General features: G+C 36.4%; 1 protein-coding gene across 1 annotated transcript in view; it reads right to left on the reverse strand.

Annotated features, from left to right (window-relative positions):
* The window catches only part of pde11a (phosphodiesterase 11a), a 55,024-nt gene that overhangs the window by 17,189 nt on the left and 19,666 nt on the right, over positions 1-18,169 (reverse strand). The window contains exons 8-14 of the mRNA XM_058623023.1: positions 16,526-16,593; positions 15,210-15,302; positions 14,209-14,259; positions 11,430-11,576; positions 11,224-11,331; positions 9,632-9,741; positions 8,274-8,364 (exon numbers count right to left, since the gene is read on the reverse strand). Of these exons, the coding sequence (XP_058479006.1) occupies positions 8,274-8,364; positions 9,632-9,741; positions 11,224-11,331; positions 11,430-11,576; positions 14,209-14,259; positions 15,210-15,302; positions 16,526-16,593 (668 nt within the window). The remainder of the gene's footprint in view (positions 1-8,273; positions 8,365-9,631; positions 9,742-11,223; positions 11,332-11,429; positions 11,577-14,208; positions 14,260-15,209; positions 15,303-16,525; positions 16,594-18,169) is intronic.

Here is an 18,169-nt window from a genome sequence, read left to right on the forward strand (position 1 = left end):
AAATGTCATAGTTTAGTATGTCGTCCAAAATCTGACAAAAAAGTGATAGTTTAGTATGTCGTCCGATATTTGACAGAAATGTCATAGTATAGCATCCAGAATGCCATCATAATCAGTTATAGTATGTCGCCCAAAATCGGACAAAAAAGTGATGTCGTCAGATATGTCATAGTATAGCATCCAGAATGCCATCATAATCAGTTATTTATTTGTCAACGATGGGATTTGAACCGGCTTCCACCAAGAAAGGCTGGCACCCCTAAGGAAGCGTCATAGACCACTACTCCAACTGAAAGAATACATTCCCTGTCAAAAGGTTACTATGGCGTCCAAAATTTTACAAAAAAGTCATACTTTAGTATGTCGTCCAAAATTTTACAAAAAAGTCATACTTTAGTATGTCGTCCAAAATTTTACAAAAAAGTCATACTTTAGTATGTCGTCCAAAATCTGACAAAAATGTCATAGTTTAGTATGTCGTCCAAAATTTGACAAAAATGTCAGTCTAGTATGTCGTCCAAAATGTGACAAAAATGTCATAGTTTAGTAAGTGGTCCAAAAAGTCACAAAAATGTCATAGTTTAATATGTTGTCCAAAATCTGACATAAATGTCATAGTTTAGTATGTCGTCCAAAATTTGACAAAAATGTCATAGTTTAGTATGTTGTCCAAAATTTGACCAAAATGTCACAGTTTAGTATGTTGTCCAAAATGTGACAAAAATGTCATAGTTTAGTATGGCGTCCAAAATTTGACAAAAATTTCATAGTTTAAGTATGTTGTCCAAAATGTGACAAAAATGTCATAGTTTAGTATGGCGTCCAAAATTTGACAAAAATGTCATAGTTTAGTATGTTGTCCTAAATTCTGACAAAAAAGTCTTAGTTTAGTATGTCGTCCAATATTTGACAGAAATGTCATAGTATAGAATGGCATCCAGAATGCCACCATAATGTGTTATTTATTTGTCAACGATGGGATTTGAACCAGCTTCCACCAAGAAAGGACACCAGCCCAAGGAAGTGTCATAGACCACTACGCCAACTGAAATATGCATTCCCTGTCAAGTCACCGAAAAATGTCATAGTATAGTTTGTTGTCCAAAATGAAACCAAAAAGTAATACTTTAGTATGTCGTCCAAGATCTGACATAAAAGTCATACTTTAGTATGTCGTCCAAAATCTGACAAAAGTGTCATAGTTTAGTATATCGTCCAAAATCTGACAAAAATGTCATAGTTTAGTATGTCGTCCAAAATTTGACAAAAACGTCATACTTTAGTATGTTGTCCAAAAAGTCACAAAAATGTCATAGTTTAGTATATCTTCCAAAATCTGACAAAAAAGTCATAGTTTAGTATGTTGTCCAAAATTTGATAGTTTAGTATGTCGTCCAATATTTGACAGAAATGTCATAGTATAGAATGGCATCCAGAATGCCACCATAATGTGTTATTTATTTGTCAACGATGGGATATGAACCAGCTTCCACCAAGAAAGGATGGTAGTTCTAAGGAAGCGTCATAGACCACTACGCCAACTGAAAGAACACATTCCCTGTCAAAAGTCAACCAAAAATGTCATAGTATAGTTTGTTGTCAAAAATGAAACCAAAAAGTAATACTTAAGTATGTGGTCCAAGATCTGACATAAAAGTCATACTTTAGTATGTCGTCCAAAATTGGACCAAAATGCCATAGTTTAGTATGTTGTCCAAAATTTGACACAAATGTCAGTTTAGTATGACGTCTAAAAACTCACTTAAAATGTCATAGTTTAGTATGGCGTCCAAAATCTGACAAAAATGTCATAGCTTAGTATGTCGTCCAAAATTTGACAAAAACGTCATAGTTTAGTATGTTGTCCAAAAAGTCACAAAAATGTCATACTTTAATATGTCGTCCAAAATATGACAAAAGTGTCATAGTTTAGTATAAAGTCCAAAATCTGACAAAAATGTCATAGTTTAGTATGTCGTCCAAAATTTGACAAAAACGGCATAGTTTAGTATGTTGTCCAAAATGTGACAAAAATGTCATAGTATAGTATGTCGTCCAAAATTTGACAAAAATGTCATACTTTAGTATGTCGTCCAAAATCTGACAAAAATGTCATACTTTTTTAGTATGTCGTCCAAAATCTGACAAAAATGTCATAGTTTAGTATGTCGTCCAAAATTTGACCAAAATGTCATAGTTTAGTATGTTGTCCAAAATTTGACCAAAATGTCATAGTTTAGGTATGTCGTCCAAAATTTGAGAAAAATGTCATAGTTTAGGTATGTCGTCCAAAATTTGACAAAAATGTCATAGTTTAGTATGTCGTCCAAAATTTGTCCAAAATGTCACAGTTTAGTATGTCGTCTAAAAACTCACCTAAAATGTCATAGTTTAGTATGGCGTCCAAAATTTGACCAAAATGTCATAGTTTAGTATGTTGTCCAAAATCTGACAAAAATGTCTTAGTTTAGTATGTCGTCCAACATTTGACAAAAATGTCATACTTTAGTATGTCTTAAAAAATTTGACAAAAATGTCATAGTTTAGTATGTCTTAAAAAATTTGACAAAAATGTCATAGTTTAGTATGGCGTCCAAAATGTGACAAAAATGTCATAGTTTAGTATGGCGTCCAAAATTTGACAAAAAAGTCATACTTAAGTATGTCGTCCAAAATCTGACAAAAATGTCATCGTTTAGTATGTCTTAAAAAATTTGACAAAAATGTCTTAGTTTAGTATGTCGTCCAAAATCTGACAAAAATGTCATAGTTTAGTATGTCGTCCAAAATGTGACAAAAATGTCATAGTATAGTATGTCGTCCAAAATTTGACAAAAATGTCATACTTTAGTATGTCGTCCAAAATTTGACAAAAACGTCATAGTTTAGTATGTTGTCCAAAAAGTCACAAAAATCTCATAGTATAGTATGTCGTCCAAAATTTGACAAAAATGTCATACTTTAGTATGTCGTCCAAAATCTGACAAAAATGTCTTAGTTTAGTATGTCGTCCAACATTTGACAAAAATGTCATAGTTTAGTATGTTGTCCAAAATTTGACCAAAATGTCACAGTTTAGTATGGCGTCCAAAATTTGACAAAAATGTCATAGTTTAGTATGTTGTCCAAAAAGTCACAAAAATCTCATAGTATAGTATGTCGTCCAAAATTTGACAAAAATGTCATACTTTAGTATGTCGTCCAAAATGTGACAAAAATGTCATAGTTTAGTATGTCGTCCAAAATTTGACAAAATTTTCATAGTTTAGTATGTCGTCCAACATTTGACAAAAATGTCATACTTTAGTATGTCGTCCAAAATCTGACAAAAATGTCATAGTTTAGTATGTCTTCGAAAATGTGACAAAAATGTCATACTTTAGTATATTGTCCAAAATTTGACAAAAATGTCATACTTTAGTATGTCGTCCAAAATTTGACAAAAATGTCATAGTTTAGTATGTCGTCCAAAATTTGACAAAAATGTCATACTTTAGTATGTCGTCCAATATTTGACAGAAATGTCATCAGCATGGCATCCAGAATGCCACCACAATGTGTTACTTATTTGTCAACGATGGGATTTGAAGCGGCTACCACCAAGGAAGGCTGGCACCCCAAAGTGTCATAGACCACTCCGCCAACTTAAAGAATACATTCCCTGTCAAAAGTCACCTAAAAATGTCATAGTATAGTTTGTTGTCCAAAATGAAACCAAAAAGTAATACTTTAGTATGTCGTCCAAAATCTGACATAAAAGTCATACTTTAGTATGTCGTCCAAAATTTGACAGAAAAGTGGTATGTCGTCCAAAATCTGACAAAAATGTCATAGTTTAATACGTCGTCCAAAATCTGACAAAAATGTCATAGTTTAGTATGTTGTCCAAAATTTGACCAAAATGTCATAGTTTAGTATGTCGTCCAAAATTTGAGAAAAATGTCATAGTTTAGTATGTCGTCCAAAATTTGAGAAAAATGTCATAGTTTAGTATGTTGTCCAAAATTTGAGAAAAATGCCATAGTTTAGTATGTTGTCCAAAACCTCACAAAAATTTCATAGTTTAGTCAGTCATCCAAAATCTGACAAAAATGTCATAGTTTCATAAAGGATTGGAGAGGGGACGACAACCATAGCAGCGTTTTTATGTAAACATTGTCATAGTTTAGTATGTCTTAAAAAATTTGACAAAAATGTCATAGTTTAGTATGTCGTCCAAAATGTGACAAAAATGTCATAGTTTAGTATGTCGTCCAAAATGTGACAAAAATGTCATAGTATAGTATGTCGTCCAAAATTTGACAAAAATGTCATACTTTAGTATGTCGTCCAAAATCTGACAAAAATGTCTTAGTTTAGTATGTCTTCCAACATTTGACAAAAATGTCATACTTTAGTATGTCGTCCAAAATTTGACAAAAATGTCATAGTTTAGTATGTTGTCCAAAATTTGACCAAAATGTCACAGTTTAGTATGGCGTCCAAAATTTGACAAAATAGTCATACTTACGTATGTCGTCCAAAATTTGACAAAAATGTCATAGTTTAGTATGTCGTCCAAAATCTGACAAAAATGTCATAGTTTAGTATGTCGTCCAAAATGTGACAAAAATGTCATAGTTTAGTATGTCGTCCAAAATTTGACAAAATTTTCATAGTTTAGTATGTCGTCCAACATTTGACAAAAATGTCATACTTTAGTATGTCGTCCAATATTTGACAGAAATGTCATCAGCATGGCATCCAGAATGCCACCACAATGTGTTACTTATTTGTCAACGATGGGATTTGAAGCGGCTACCACCAAGGAAGGCTGGCACCCCAAAGTGTCATAGACCACTCCGCCAACTTAAAGAATACATTCCCTGTCAAAAGTCACCTAAAAATGTCATAGTATAGTTTGTTGTCCAAAATGAAACCAAAAAGTAATACTTTAGTATGTCGTCCAAAATCTGACATAAAAGTCATACTTTAGTATGTCGTCCAAAATTTGACAAAAAAGTCGTATGTCGTCCAAAATCTGACAAAAATGGCATAGTGTAGTATATCGTCCAAAATCTGACAAAAATGTCACAGTTTAGTATGTCGTCCAAAGTTTGACAAAAATGTCATAGTTTAGTATGTCGTCTAAAAACTCACAAAAATGTCATAGTTTAATACGTCGTCCAAAATCTGACAAAAATGTCATAGTTTAGTATGTTTTCCAAAATTTGACCAAAATGTCATAGTTTAGTATGTCGTCCAAAATTTGAGAAAAATGTCATAGTTTAGTATGTCGTCCAAAATTTGAGAAAAATGTCATAGTTTAGTATGTTGTCCAAAATTTGAGAAAAATGCCATAGTTTAGTATGTTGTCCAAAACCTCACAAAAATTTCATAGTTTAGTATGTTGTCCAAAATTTGAGAAAAATGCCATAGTTTAGTATGTTGTCCAAAACCTCACAAAAATTTCATAGTTTAGTCAGTCATCCAAAATCTGACAAAAATGTCATAGTTTCATAAAGGATTGGAGAGGGGACGACAACCATAGCAGCGTTTTTATGTAAACATTGTCTGTGTCGGTTGTAAATTGTGGACAGGAGAAGAGTTTATTCAGAGATTTTTGTGATTATTTTTCTGGATCTCAGCAGAGTGTGTCACTGTAGCTCAACGCCCACACGCAATACACACTCATTATAAAATCTGAAAACGTCAAAAAAAAAAAGTACAAAACTCAAACTGTGATTGTATAAAAAGTGTAATATGTATCAAAACGTTGACTTAGGTGAGAAAAGTCTCAAGTCTTGTGACCCGTTTAAAGTTGCAATCACTTTTCTACGTTAAAGTATGACGACACTGTGATGCTCCAAAGTGGGCTTGGTTTTTCTCTGTTTCCCATTCGTGTGTATGTGGAAATTTTTCACTCTAGGTTCTCACTCGTATGCCTTGCAGCAGCAGGCACTAATAATAATAAATAACCCTAATGAGACACATCACATTGCTTGTGAGCCAGGAGTCTCAGGGAGTTCAATCTCAACAATACATTTTACAAAGATGAAAACTAAGCACATTTTCGCTACAATCTTAGATAGTTTTGTAAACACACAATTCAGTTTCAGTGGGTTATGTTTTTTTTTGTTTGTTTTTTTAACTCTAGTTTCTATTTTTATTTCAGTTAACGAAAATGTTTTTTTCAATTTTAGTTTCAGTTAGGTAGAAAATGGATGGATGGATGGATTAGTTTAGTTTAGTTTAGTTTTCATTATTTCATTAGTTTTCACCAACTATAATAACCTTGTTCCAGCATCCTGGTGATCTATATGTTAGCTCTTAACCTGGTGGAACAAAGTTTGCTACATCAGTCTTTTTAACAGATAAATAAAAAAAGATATTCTGCCATGAAATAAACTTAATGCAACACTGTGGATGAGTGACTTGTGGGAGGTTGTTACTTTTTTCATTCCCACTCTGCAAATGAACTTCTGTCCTTGTAACTTAATGACAGTCAGTGACTCAAACTGCCAGAACAGAGCCCAGCTAGTTCAAGAGTAACCAGACGTGTTTTCATGCAAAGCTAATATTTTTCTAACCTGATCCAGTTACTGTGAGCTTTTACATCAGCAACAGATTTTCACAGAGCAATAATGTACATAACAGTTTTCATTTTTGAGAGAGATTAATTTTTTCAGTTTTACTTCGGACAGGTATACATCTGATCAGAATGTCTGTTGTTGCATTAAAAATGTTCCAATATGCAAATGCACACAGCTGTGACTCTTTACAAACAAACAGGACCTTCCTGAAAAACTATCTTCAAACTACCTGACAGACATCTTAACCCTCAGGCTTACATTATGGACATTTTTTTCTCTTAATCTGTCAATCACTTTGGTTGTGTTAGTGCAACAATTTTATGTAAGAAAGTGTAAATAGATGAATTTCTCTAATAGATCAATAGAACACGAGGAAATGATTTTACCATATAATTAAGTCATTAGAGAACAAAAATGTTCACAACTGTTATAAAAACCTTACAGATTCATATTTTGATCCCGCATAAATCTCTTAAACAACTTCAGCCCTGCTCAAAACTACCAAACATTTAGTAGAACAAAGGAGTTGAGTCAGTGCAATCAGAAAATGCTGGGGTTGAAAACTGATGATAATAGGATTTCTTATTTTAAAATAGCAACAAAAGCACAAAAACTAATGAAATGATGAGTATTTCATACATAGGCCAATAAGGGGGAAATGGCAGATTTTATTGGTGAACAGCAAAAATTACAATTTTTACTATTTTTCTCAAAAATGAAACCCTAACATCACATAATGCATGATTATATTATATTATGTAATGGCTATCTGAAAAATGTGGTTTAAATTGGACTTAAAGGAACATTTTTGTCCTCAAATGACTTAAGAGGGTAAAATCTGATGCTGCATTTTAACTAATAATGCATCAAGGTCATTATTTTGGCTGATGACATATCCCACACTAATAAATACATTTGTTATATTAACAATAACTAATTTTTGTGTGTTCTTCATTATGTAATCAAGCTGGCATTTAAAGGATTAAAATCCTGATAATTTTTCAATATTTGATAGTCTTGATTGGGACCAAAGTTAATCAAAAGATTTAAACCAAAAATATAAATCTGTGCTATTTTTATAGCAGTTTTTGGAAGTGGACATTTTTGTCCCTCATGACTTAAGAAGGTAGTCAATTTTAAATCTGATGCTACACAAAACCTAATAATGCATCAGTCATCATTTTTGTCCAAGCTGAAAAAGTGGACATTTCTGTACTCTAATGACTTAAGAGAGTAGTAAATAAAGAAGCTCTGCGCTGGTTGTACCCAGGTATTTTTTTTCAGCTCATCATCACTGGACACTGAATCCACCTATTTCTTCCTGTGATGTGATTATTTGCTTCATCATATCATACTTGATGTGAGAGGCTGCTTCTAAATAATCTCTGAATTATTCACACTTTTGTAGCATTTAATTGCATCATCATTGATGTGCAAAAGCCTAAATGCTGAACTGAGGTAAATTAAAAAGACTTGGAAGTCATCCACATTTATTTGGCAGTGTTTGCTACAGCGAGCAAACGTCCGGCAAACGTTGTATAGTGTTGCTTTAAGTACAAAACACATTTACATTAAAAGCAAACTTTAAAAATGTTGTCTCTGTGGGTGGTAAGAGGGGTAAGAATTGAGTGCTAAATGTTGTTTGAAATCACATTGTAAAGTGTAGGCACTAGCAGAAGGTTAATGAAAACATTAGGGCACCTCACTCTGCAGGATCATAACAGCATGGTTGAAGTGGTGGTGCTCCAGGGTAGCAGAGGTCCCATAAAGCAGAGCAAGGGCTGAGCCCGTCCTGACGCACACACAGACACACACACACAGACACAAACACACACACACGGGGATCAAGAAGAAGATAACATAATCAGCATTCAACGCATACTGTGAACTAAAGTCTGCTGTTGAGTCTGTTGTAATTCCCTCACCAATTCACTCTGCATGCTGTCACAAACTAATGGCTCAGTAATAACAGACGCTAAAGAAGCTGCAGGGTCATAAAATCTAAAATGCGGCTGATTTCAACTGTGCACAATGAGGCACGTGGGCCAAGACTTTAAAGTTTAGGGATGTTCCATTTGTTTGTTGTTGTAACATTTTGTTCTGCCTTCTGTTTGTATTTTTGATTCAGTATAATTAGTTTGTCATTTTCCACAGTTTAAAAACACAGAGAACACTCTGCAGAGAGTTGTAAACTGTATATGTTTTGCAGGGTTGTGTGTGTTGCCCAATTATTTGCAACTATATTTTACACATTGGAGTGTGAATGACGGCTTGGAGTAAACAACACAGTACAGTGTCACACGTTATTGTCTGATTTCGGCAGCTTTCTTATCCTGACTGGGAAACTGAACTAGCTTTTTCTGATTCCGAACGGTTCTAAAGCGAAGTTAGACTTGACATAACATAAGTGTCGATAGTGGTATTGTTTTGTCCAGATGCTTAACAATACTTTGGCATGGAAAAACGATGGGCGAGTATCAATTTAATACTGTGTCTCGAGACCTACACCTAATAAATACAACTTAATCAGCTGACCTGATTCCAACTGAAAATGAGAATGAGAAAATAACTGCATCATTTATCACCCATAATATGACCCCAAATGCCACTTTAAAATCTAATTAGCGAATATATGGAGAACAAAAAAAAACCTGAACATTTTCTTCAGTAAAGCTTAATTTCTCTGCTGATACATATGGGATATATTGTCCCAGCCAATAAACTAAAAGCTTTCACATTGTTAGCAGTTAAAGTATTTCCAACTAGGTTTAAGAAAATGGATGGATGGATGTAATGGCATTATCCAGAGTAGATAGAACTGAACTTGGAGCAATTTACGTGCTGATCTAAATGTGCTCACTGTCAGCAGTGTTTACAGTCTCTTTGTTAAGCAGACACTTACATAAGCCTTACACAACTTTTGCTACTAGACTCTTGCTGATCTGGGCTGAATCGCTGCAGACAGCTGCAGGTGGGGAAGCGCGCGATAAACTGTGCGTAGGAGGGAGTGTGTTTACATGTGTATGAAAGAGAACGAGAGAGAGAGAGAGAGAACTTACTTTGCCTGGAAAGCATTGTTGGTGCCCCTGTGGTCCAAGTCGTGGCACACACAACCTACAATGAGCGCTAAGATCTCCACGTCGGTCAGAGTCTCCTGGAAGCCCGCTGTCTGATTGGCACAAACAAGATGAGGCCAATGAGAAAACAAAGACACACACCATGAGAAATAACAGCATCATCTCTTTTTCTCTTATTGTGTGAGGCTGTGTGAGGAGAACATTGAATAAAAATGGAAAACACTCCTACAGCAGCAGCAGCATCCTAAAAAAAAACAGTATCCCCCTAAAATGCCAGTGGGACTGCAGTAACACAGTCACACGGGGAGATTTATGGTTCGGATGAATGGGTTCTGGAGGCCATGTGCTGAGTGAGTCACTATAGGTCATTGTGGGGGTAGAGGCAAAGATAGCAAAGCCCTCTCATTAAAACGCATGGCAGGAGAGTGCAGGGGTCCAGAACAGCTTACCCACTACTATTTCATTTTCTTCTGCCAATAATCAATTCATATGGGACGCTGTGTATTAATGCTGCGCTTGATTAAATGAGCTGAGCTTACACTGAGCTGTTGGTTTATAAGAGTGTGTGTTAAGTGCGTTGCCCCAAGGAGGTGAAAAAGTAAAAGCCTGCTGGAAGAGTATGAAGTGAATCCTTGGGCGTCTCTGTTTGAACAAACATCTCCATTTGGTTCGGCACAAAATGGGCTGTTTGTGTATTGAGCAAACGCAGTGAGTCGTCATTTAAACAGAAATGCATCACGGACGTCATGCAGCAGAGGGCATCAGTGTGCATTTAGAGGCAACAAAAGGGCTCTCTCAATCAAAACAATAACAACAGACTTAGTTTGTTGACATCAGGGAGCAGCGTGGGATCATGGGTATAGTGAATAGTCGTGACCCACAAAATACACAATAAAACAAAAAAAAACAAAAGATTAGCAGTAGTACCGAATATTTCCTTGATGTTTCATAATAATAGCATAAAAGTCCTGCGTCTAGTTTACCAGCAAAACAAAACAAAAAAACAGATCACAAACTGAATGCATTCCTTGTCGTTTTCCTGGTAAACAAAATAACCACTAATGTAATTTTGTCAGATGTTGTGGACCAAGGCAGCTAAAGCCACACCCCTGTGAACTCCTGAAAACGGTCTTTTCAGGAGTGGAATTACCATCTGAACGTTTTGTTGGACAAGTTTTGTTGTTGTGTTTTCAGTCATATTCCATTCTGTTTGCAGCCATGTAGCTGTATTATGTTGCTGTCGCCTCCGTATGTCTCAACATGTGGTGTTGGGAAGGTTGAAGAAGTACTGATAAATACAGAAAGCGTCATGTGCTGAATAAGCATTGCGTGAACTCATTTGTCAACGGTTTGACTCTAACAAACATTTGTTTATACTTGAAGGTTATGCGCTAAAGTTTTAATTTGATGGGTCCATACTTGTGCTTAGGCAGTTCATCTGACCGAGGGACACATTTACGTACACACTTGTTTTAAAAGAATGTGGTCCAAGCGTCTTCAAATGCGGCGAGATATTTGGTCTGATAACACAGACAACAAATGTGATCATGATCTGGAGTGAGTGGGATTTTTACCGTTAGCATCGCAAACATGCACTGGCAGACATTGAAGGCGTGTCTCCAGTTGTGGTAAAGGACCATTCTGTAGTTTTTCCTGACAGTCAGCAGCCATCTGCACAGTATCTGGAGGGAAAGGGAAACATGGGTTAGCAGCTGTCACGAGGAAGCCAACAGTTTAGGGGCAAATGGAAGGAAATAGATTGAAAAAATTGTCGCCTTACTTCATAGTCGATCTTGAACTTCTGCACCATTCCCAACTCCATAAACATTCTTAGAGCGGCTGTTATCATGGCGTCAACGTCCAGAGAAAAATCATCAAAGGAGAGCTTATCGATGCCCAGCTCGTACACCAGGGGAATGTTAGCAGCCTGTTTCGTCATAAAAATGAAAGAATATGAAAAGCCTGAGTTCAGGGAGCAGAAGAGGATGAAGAGGTCAGAGGATGCTGTGCCATTTTCAGTGATGTGGAAATATGGAGACATGCTAATTAAGACTCCGAGGACTAATTTCGAGGGAGTTAAGATTAATGAGGGCGAATTTCACTGTTATGTTCTTTCAGAGCTCATTGATGATTATCAACAGGTTTTTTTTTTTTGGGGGGGGGGGGTTATACAAACAAAAACATACAACACACATGTGACCACATAGGTGACATTAACACAATGTGAGGAATTAACACAACGTGCAACTCTCCAGCTGCATGCGTCAGTATTTGTAACATGACCATTTCATGCAATGTGACCTGCACCTCATTCCAAGGAGTCAAGGCTTTCTAACACGTCTGCGTCACAGCTTCCGTGCGATGCTTGCGTGTCGTTTCTCTTCCTCTCTAACAGACACCAGAGTTCAATGTTTCCAGCGCAGACATGTATGTGACTGTCAGGTCAGCAGTTATCCTGCTCTCTCTGAATTCACAGACCCGGGTTTTAAAAAAAAAAGAAAGAAATGTCTGCCAGGTTTGTTTGCCGCTGCTCCAGCTTGACTCTGTATGTAGAGCAGTTATGAAAGAAAGTGGGGGAAGGTAGGAAGCGGAGCTGCATGCTGGATGAGGGGGCTGAGAGATCACACAATCACACTGGAAAGCAGGGTTCCTCCTTCACATAATGGCCACAGGGGGAAATCCTACATATGAAAGTGCAGGAAAATAGGTCATATCTATATTTCAGAAATGTCACGCCAATTAAAAATGTAGATATTTTCATTTTTCATCTTCATAAATAATGCATTAGGAATGATTGCCTGTTGATTGTAGTAATCCATTTCAAATACCACAATTAGTTTATTTCCACTGGGGAATTCTTGGCCCACATTTGTGCTTATATACTATTGTGGTTCTTTGGAGGAAATAGAGAATGAATTCCACAAAACAGGCTGTCAATAACTCCTCCCTGTTATATATTTTTCTTTCCCATAAAAGTTAAAGCGATATCGTTATTTCATTAGAAAATGTATCTTAATTAAAGTGCCCATGAGCAAAAACACTGTAAACCCTTAGATTTAAGGCAGAGGAGAAATATCCACTCCCATCGCCTTGCTTCATACTTTTATGAAACAGCAGATTAATCAAATCAAAATGAATCTTTAATTCAGTTATTTACCTTTAATGTGTCATCATTGGGCTGATAATCAAGCCAAGATACTAAGGAACACATCGACTGAAGTAGAAGAATGGAATTATGGAAATGCCAGAGCAAACCTGATACGCGCAAAATCATAATCCAGACCAGACGTGATGCAAATTAAAGGAGATGCTGTCCACAACAGAGAACTGCCACATATTAAAATATTCACATGCTGAGAGACAATGATGTACAACCTATTTTCTCCCAGAGGGATGTTGGACTACTCTACATCACTATATGTTAAGAGTCCACATCAACCCTCAGCCTCTACAGGGCAAAAGTACCTTCAAACACACTTATTTGTTTACTTGTCAGTAATGTGATAGTTCAATTTAAAGGTCCAGTGTGTCACTTTTAGGAGGGTTTGTTGGCAGATATTGAAGTGGATGTGTTTAAGTGTATAATCACTTTAATGATTTAGAATAATCCATTGATATTTACTTTAGGCACGGGCATTGCATTACTGAGTGCTGCCAGGTTTCTAAACTTTCATCAGCAGTGCTTTGAAGTAGAAGCTCATTGGGCAAATTAAGAGGAAATGACATCCTCTCTGGTATGGTATGTGAAGGCCACCGTAGTTTCTTGGAAAACGGAGGGATTAACAGAGGAGTCCTCTGTTTTTTTACAATCTGCAATCTGGCCGCTGGGTGTCACAGCAGTTTACACACTGGACCCTTGAGAATCAATCTTATCTTTGATACTTTATTAGAACCCTTTAACACTGAGCGTATAGCAGGTGACACGTTTGTGCAAGCGCAAAGGTTTGTGCTATGGGAAATATTCCAACGGTTTATTTATCAAATGGGCAAAAGCACATGAGGCTTAGGTGTTACGGGGATGTATACTTTACTAGTATACACATACATGTTGTTTGTGTGTTAGTGGTTGAAATACTGTATCTGACAAAGAAACCAAAATCAGTAAACAAAAAACAGTGCATGGAAACTCTTTCATGTCCTTTCATTGTCCCTACAAGTGCACAATAGAATCTTACTTGAGACTTCTTGGTCATTCCACTAGTGATAAATGACCAGGTTTGTGATTAACATGTAGAAACAAATATTTTACAATAGCTTGTTCTATAACCTTAAATTGTGGCCATTAAGTACTTCAAGTGCTCAACAAGAAATGATAGAATTCCAATGTGAACATTAATGAGTTGATAGTGTACAACTCCAGCACGGAGAAATGAGAGCACAGGTTTTGATTAGCAGGCAAAGGCTTAACAACAACAAACCCTGAGTTGTGACTATAATATCTGCGCAGAGCACAAAGTTAAAAAATCTGCATCCCACACACACCGCGCCATACCTGCAGAGAGAAACAAATGGGTTTTGTTGTGACGACTGTAATGAAGGCCACTGTGAATATCTGTTACCTTGAATTTGTCAACTTCAGTCTTGGAGCAAGTGGCATGGTAAGACAGGACCTGCAAAATAATGACACAGTGTCACTCATGATGTTTTTCAAATCATTAAAAATAACCAGCAGGTCTCTAAGAGCGCAGCCATGGCCAGGTCTGAAAACCACTCTACATTTGTATCACTGCAATTCAGTGGAGCCTCCAGATAAGGAAGTTAACGCTTGCCTCTGGAAAAGTCTACAAGAGCAGATATGTCAGCCCCGATTCCATCGCTGTGTTCCCTTCATTTCCTGAGAGAAATACCTCACGCAGACCTGCAGTCGCTTATTTGATCATAAACACTCATGTTTATTCAGTGCTGCCAGAAGCAATACATCTACATATTAGTGCATTTCCTTTGAAACTTCAATCTCTCCCTGCTCTCCACTTATTCCATCTGCAAACAGAGTGGTGCTAACTACTATAATGCACCTATTTTACTGTAATCTAAGGACATATTGTGAGGCTACTGCTGAATGCCTACATACTGCAGGGCAGATGAGGAATTGCGTTTCACTTCCTCTCATTAATTCTCAATAAAAGCTTTGTAGGAAGGTTATCTACAGAAAAGATCAGCACTTTTTTTTTTTTTTTCCAGGCGTACATTATAGTGGGAATATAAGACTAAGAAATGGAGCCAAGCACACAGATTCATGAGAGAGAATAAGTCAGAGAAGGTTTTATATCAGCCGTACAGCAGCCATTGTTTCCCGTGACGTCTAAACAAATGTTTCAGTACAGAGCATGTGTTGACTGGGGAGGAAAATTAAGATAATGAAATAGAAGAGCAGATAGGACATGAAGGGGAAAATCATCCGAGGGAGGATGTGAAGCTAACGCACACATTTCATGACAAGGGAGGCATGAGCGGCGCTTCAGTCAAATTAAGTCAACACGCTAAAGCAGCACAGTAATGATTTTTGCAAGCGGACCATTTTCTGTAAAAAAAGAAAAATGCATAGATTCTGTATTCTTACATCCAAAGCGACGGATTGCTTGGCCCAAGACTTCTTCACCTGGTCATACATGATGGTGTTGTTGATGCCCAGTCCACAAAAGATCACAAACGCCTAATAACACAATGAAATTATGAAACACTTAACAACAAGAGAAAGCACTCACAGGGCGCACATTGGGTCTCAAACTGGCGGCCCGGGGGCCACATGTGGCCCTCCAATCGATTTCATGTGGCCCTCCAAACAATATCAAGTTGTAACGAGTCATTTCTATATGTTCATATTTTTAAATGAATAGATTAATTTTACATCATAAATATGTTTTTTTTATTGTTGCATATTAAAACAAGCACTTATATTTTGAAATGATCCAATCCAATCCAACTTTATTTGTAAAGCACTTTAAAACAAACACAGTGGACCAAAGTGCTGTACAGAATAATGGATAAAAGATAGAAGAAGTAAAAGATGGAAAAGCTCACACGAGGCAATAAAAAAGGAATTAATGTGGCATATTGATGATATGAGCTCATAACGTCCACCGCAACTGTTGCTTTTCCCAAAAAAGTTGGGCTTTTTTTTTTACTTGACTGGCCCCCGACTGACCAGACGAGACTGTCAGTGGCCCACAGGTCATTTGAGTTTGAGACCCCTGCTCTATACCATTGGTTCTCAAACGTTTTATACTAAGTACTACATGAGAAAACACAGAGCTCTAGAAGTACTACCATTATCGCCAAATACTTTTCACGGGAGGCAGATTTATTCCCAGTAAGATAATTTGCTCTCTCGTCATCCTCCTCTTCCTCACATATACTTCAGACATATTATTTATTATTGTTTTTTTGTTGTTGTTTCATTATCTACATACTCTGGTCAACCTTTGGTCAAGGGTACTCTGATACCCTGCTATATACTGTACAGTGGAACAGTATTTCTGATTTTCCTCCAAGTACCACTAGAGGGGTACCATAGTTTGAGAACCATTTTTGAAAACCATTTTTGATAATCCTGGATTTTAAGAGAAGCAAAACACTTTGAAATATGAATAGTTGTCTCCCCTGCTGAATAACAGCGCCTGTTAACATTACAGAAGATTTGCTCTCTCATCAATATCTAATCCAATACTAGTACTCGCCGAGTATGAATTTTTTTGGACAACCCTAGTCTGAATTACCACCAAAATCGAAATAATCCCAGAAAATGTCTTTCTGCTCACAGACAGACAAATGTGGCCAAAACCATAACCCTGCAGTAATAAAAATCTCCAATATGTCAAGCAAAATATTTCACACACACAAAAAAGAGTCTTTTAAAGTAAATTAAAAGTGTTTTACCTCAAAAAGACGCTGGTCTGCATCATCAAATGGTTTCCCATCGAGTCTGTTCAGCACTTGAGCAACACCTGGATCACAAAGAGAGTTTATCCATGAGACAAAAACTTGTGATGAGTTAAAAGTTTTAAGCTTGATATTGTCATGGTCCTACTTTTTATATATGGTGTATGGGTTTACTACAAGGTAACTTAATGGTCAAGTTAAATGGTAATACCAGCTAGAATGAAGGTCAAATTAACTTTTTCTAAGACAAGTTAAAACTTGTGAACTCTAATTATATAAAATAATAATATTATATTCATCTTCCATTGACAGATTCATTTCTACAGTCACTTCCTTTTGTTTGAAAACATCAGAAAAAGATTTACAACCTTCATTTGTGAACATGAGGGGAATGTTGAAATAGTCTAAACTCAAAAACGGTAAACATAACAGCATTTTTTTTCTGTAATTCCATTTCCTGTAGGCCCTTTCCTTGCTTATTGTGTCTCATTTTACTATGTTTTACTCTTTTTTTCCATGTGTGTTCTCTGTTGTCGTTTTTTTTTATTTCACCCTTGCATTTCAGACTTAATTAGTTTCACCCATTTCCAGCTTCCAGGGCCCATTCATCTTTGAATCTCCTGTGTATGATAAGATTTGGGATTGGGCTGTTTGTTTTCTTTTTTAATTCAGGTCCCTGATGTGCCTGTTACATGTTGAGAATCATCTCAACATTTCTTTTCAATTGCTAACAAGCGTTGGTGAAAACTCTTCACTCTTCACGCAGTGAGCAAACTGTGAACTTTCCATTGCTTTCATACAAAATGCATTCAGGGACCACGTTTACCAAAATACTTGAGTCCACCATCCGCAAAACACTACATCTTTGTAGCACTTTTTTTTTCAAATGCTAACAAACTTTGTTCAAAACTATGAAAGAAGGAGTGTGCATGTCTGCTGCAGCTGCATTGAAATCTACATAAAAGAATTCAAAATTGACAATAAAATGAAACAATAATCATAATTCCAAATACAGCCGAGTGCAGGTTACATCTGAAAACCTACCCAAGTACAAAACATGTACATGTATGTTGTAAATCACTATAAAAAGATATAGAAAAAACATGAGGGAGACTTGTTGCCAGTGCTGTGGATGAATGAGCTACTTTTAAGACATGTACGATGGGTTTTGTTGTGAAGAAAACCCTTTGGATGAATTCATTAACTGAGATCATGTACATGTTCGTAATGCAGACCATGTGAAGAGTTTTGAAAAAGTGGCTTCAGTGATGACTGATGCTTGTTAGCAGTTGACTAAAAAAATAAATAAATAAAAAATAAAAAAAACTGCAAACCTTTAAAGTCTACAGTAACAAGAGCTGCCTGGTGTTACTCACAAGGCTAGTAGCTGTTTTTTTTTATGGGCTTGTCAAGCTGTTCACCACTGACAGCATGTTTGTGAACTTGCTCCAAATGTGTTTCCACGCAAACAGGTGCATTTTGTTTCATTTCCTCCCTCCAGTTAAAAGAGGCTCAAACCCACACACTCCACTCCACTGACTGGCATGCATTATTAATTACAATTAAGCAGAGACACAACATTCTCTCATATAAATGGCAATGCACAGTACATAGTGTTGTAATATAATGAAGTACAAAATC

This window comes from Solea solea, chromosome 2 (genome assembly GCF_958295425.1).
Source record: "Solea solea chromosome 2, fSolSol10.1, whole genome shotgun sequence".
NCBI classification, from domain to species: Eukaryota; Metazoa; Chordata; class Actinopteri; order Pleuronectiformes; family Soleidae; genus Solea; species Solea solea.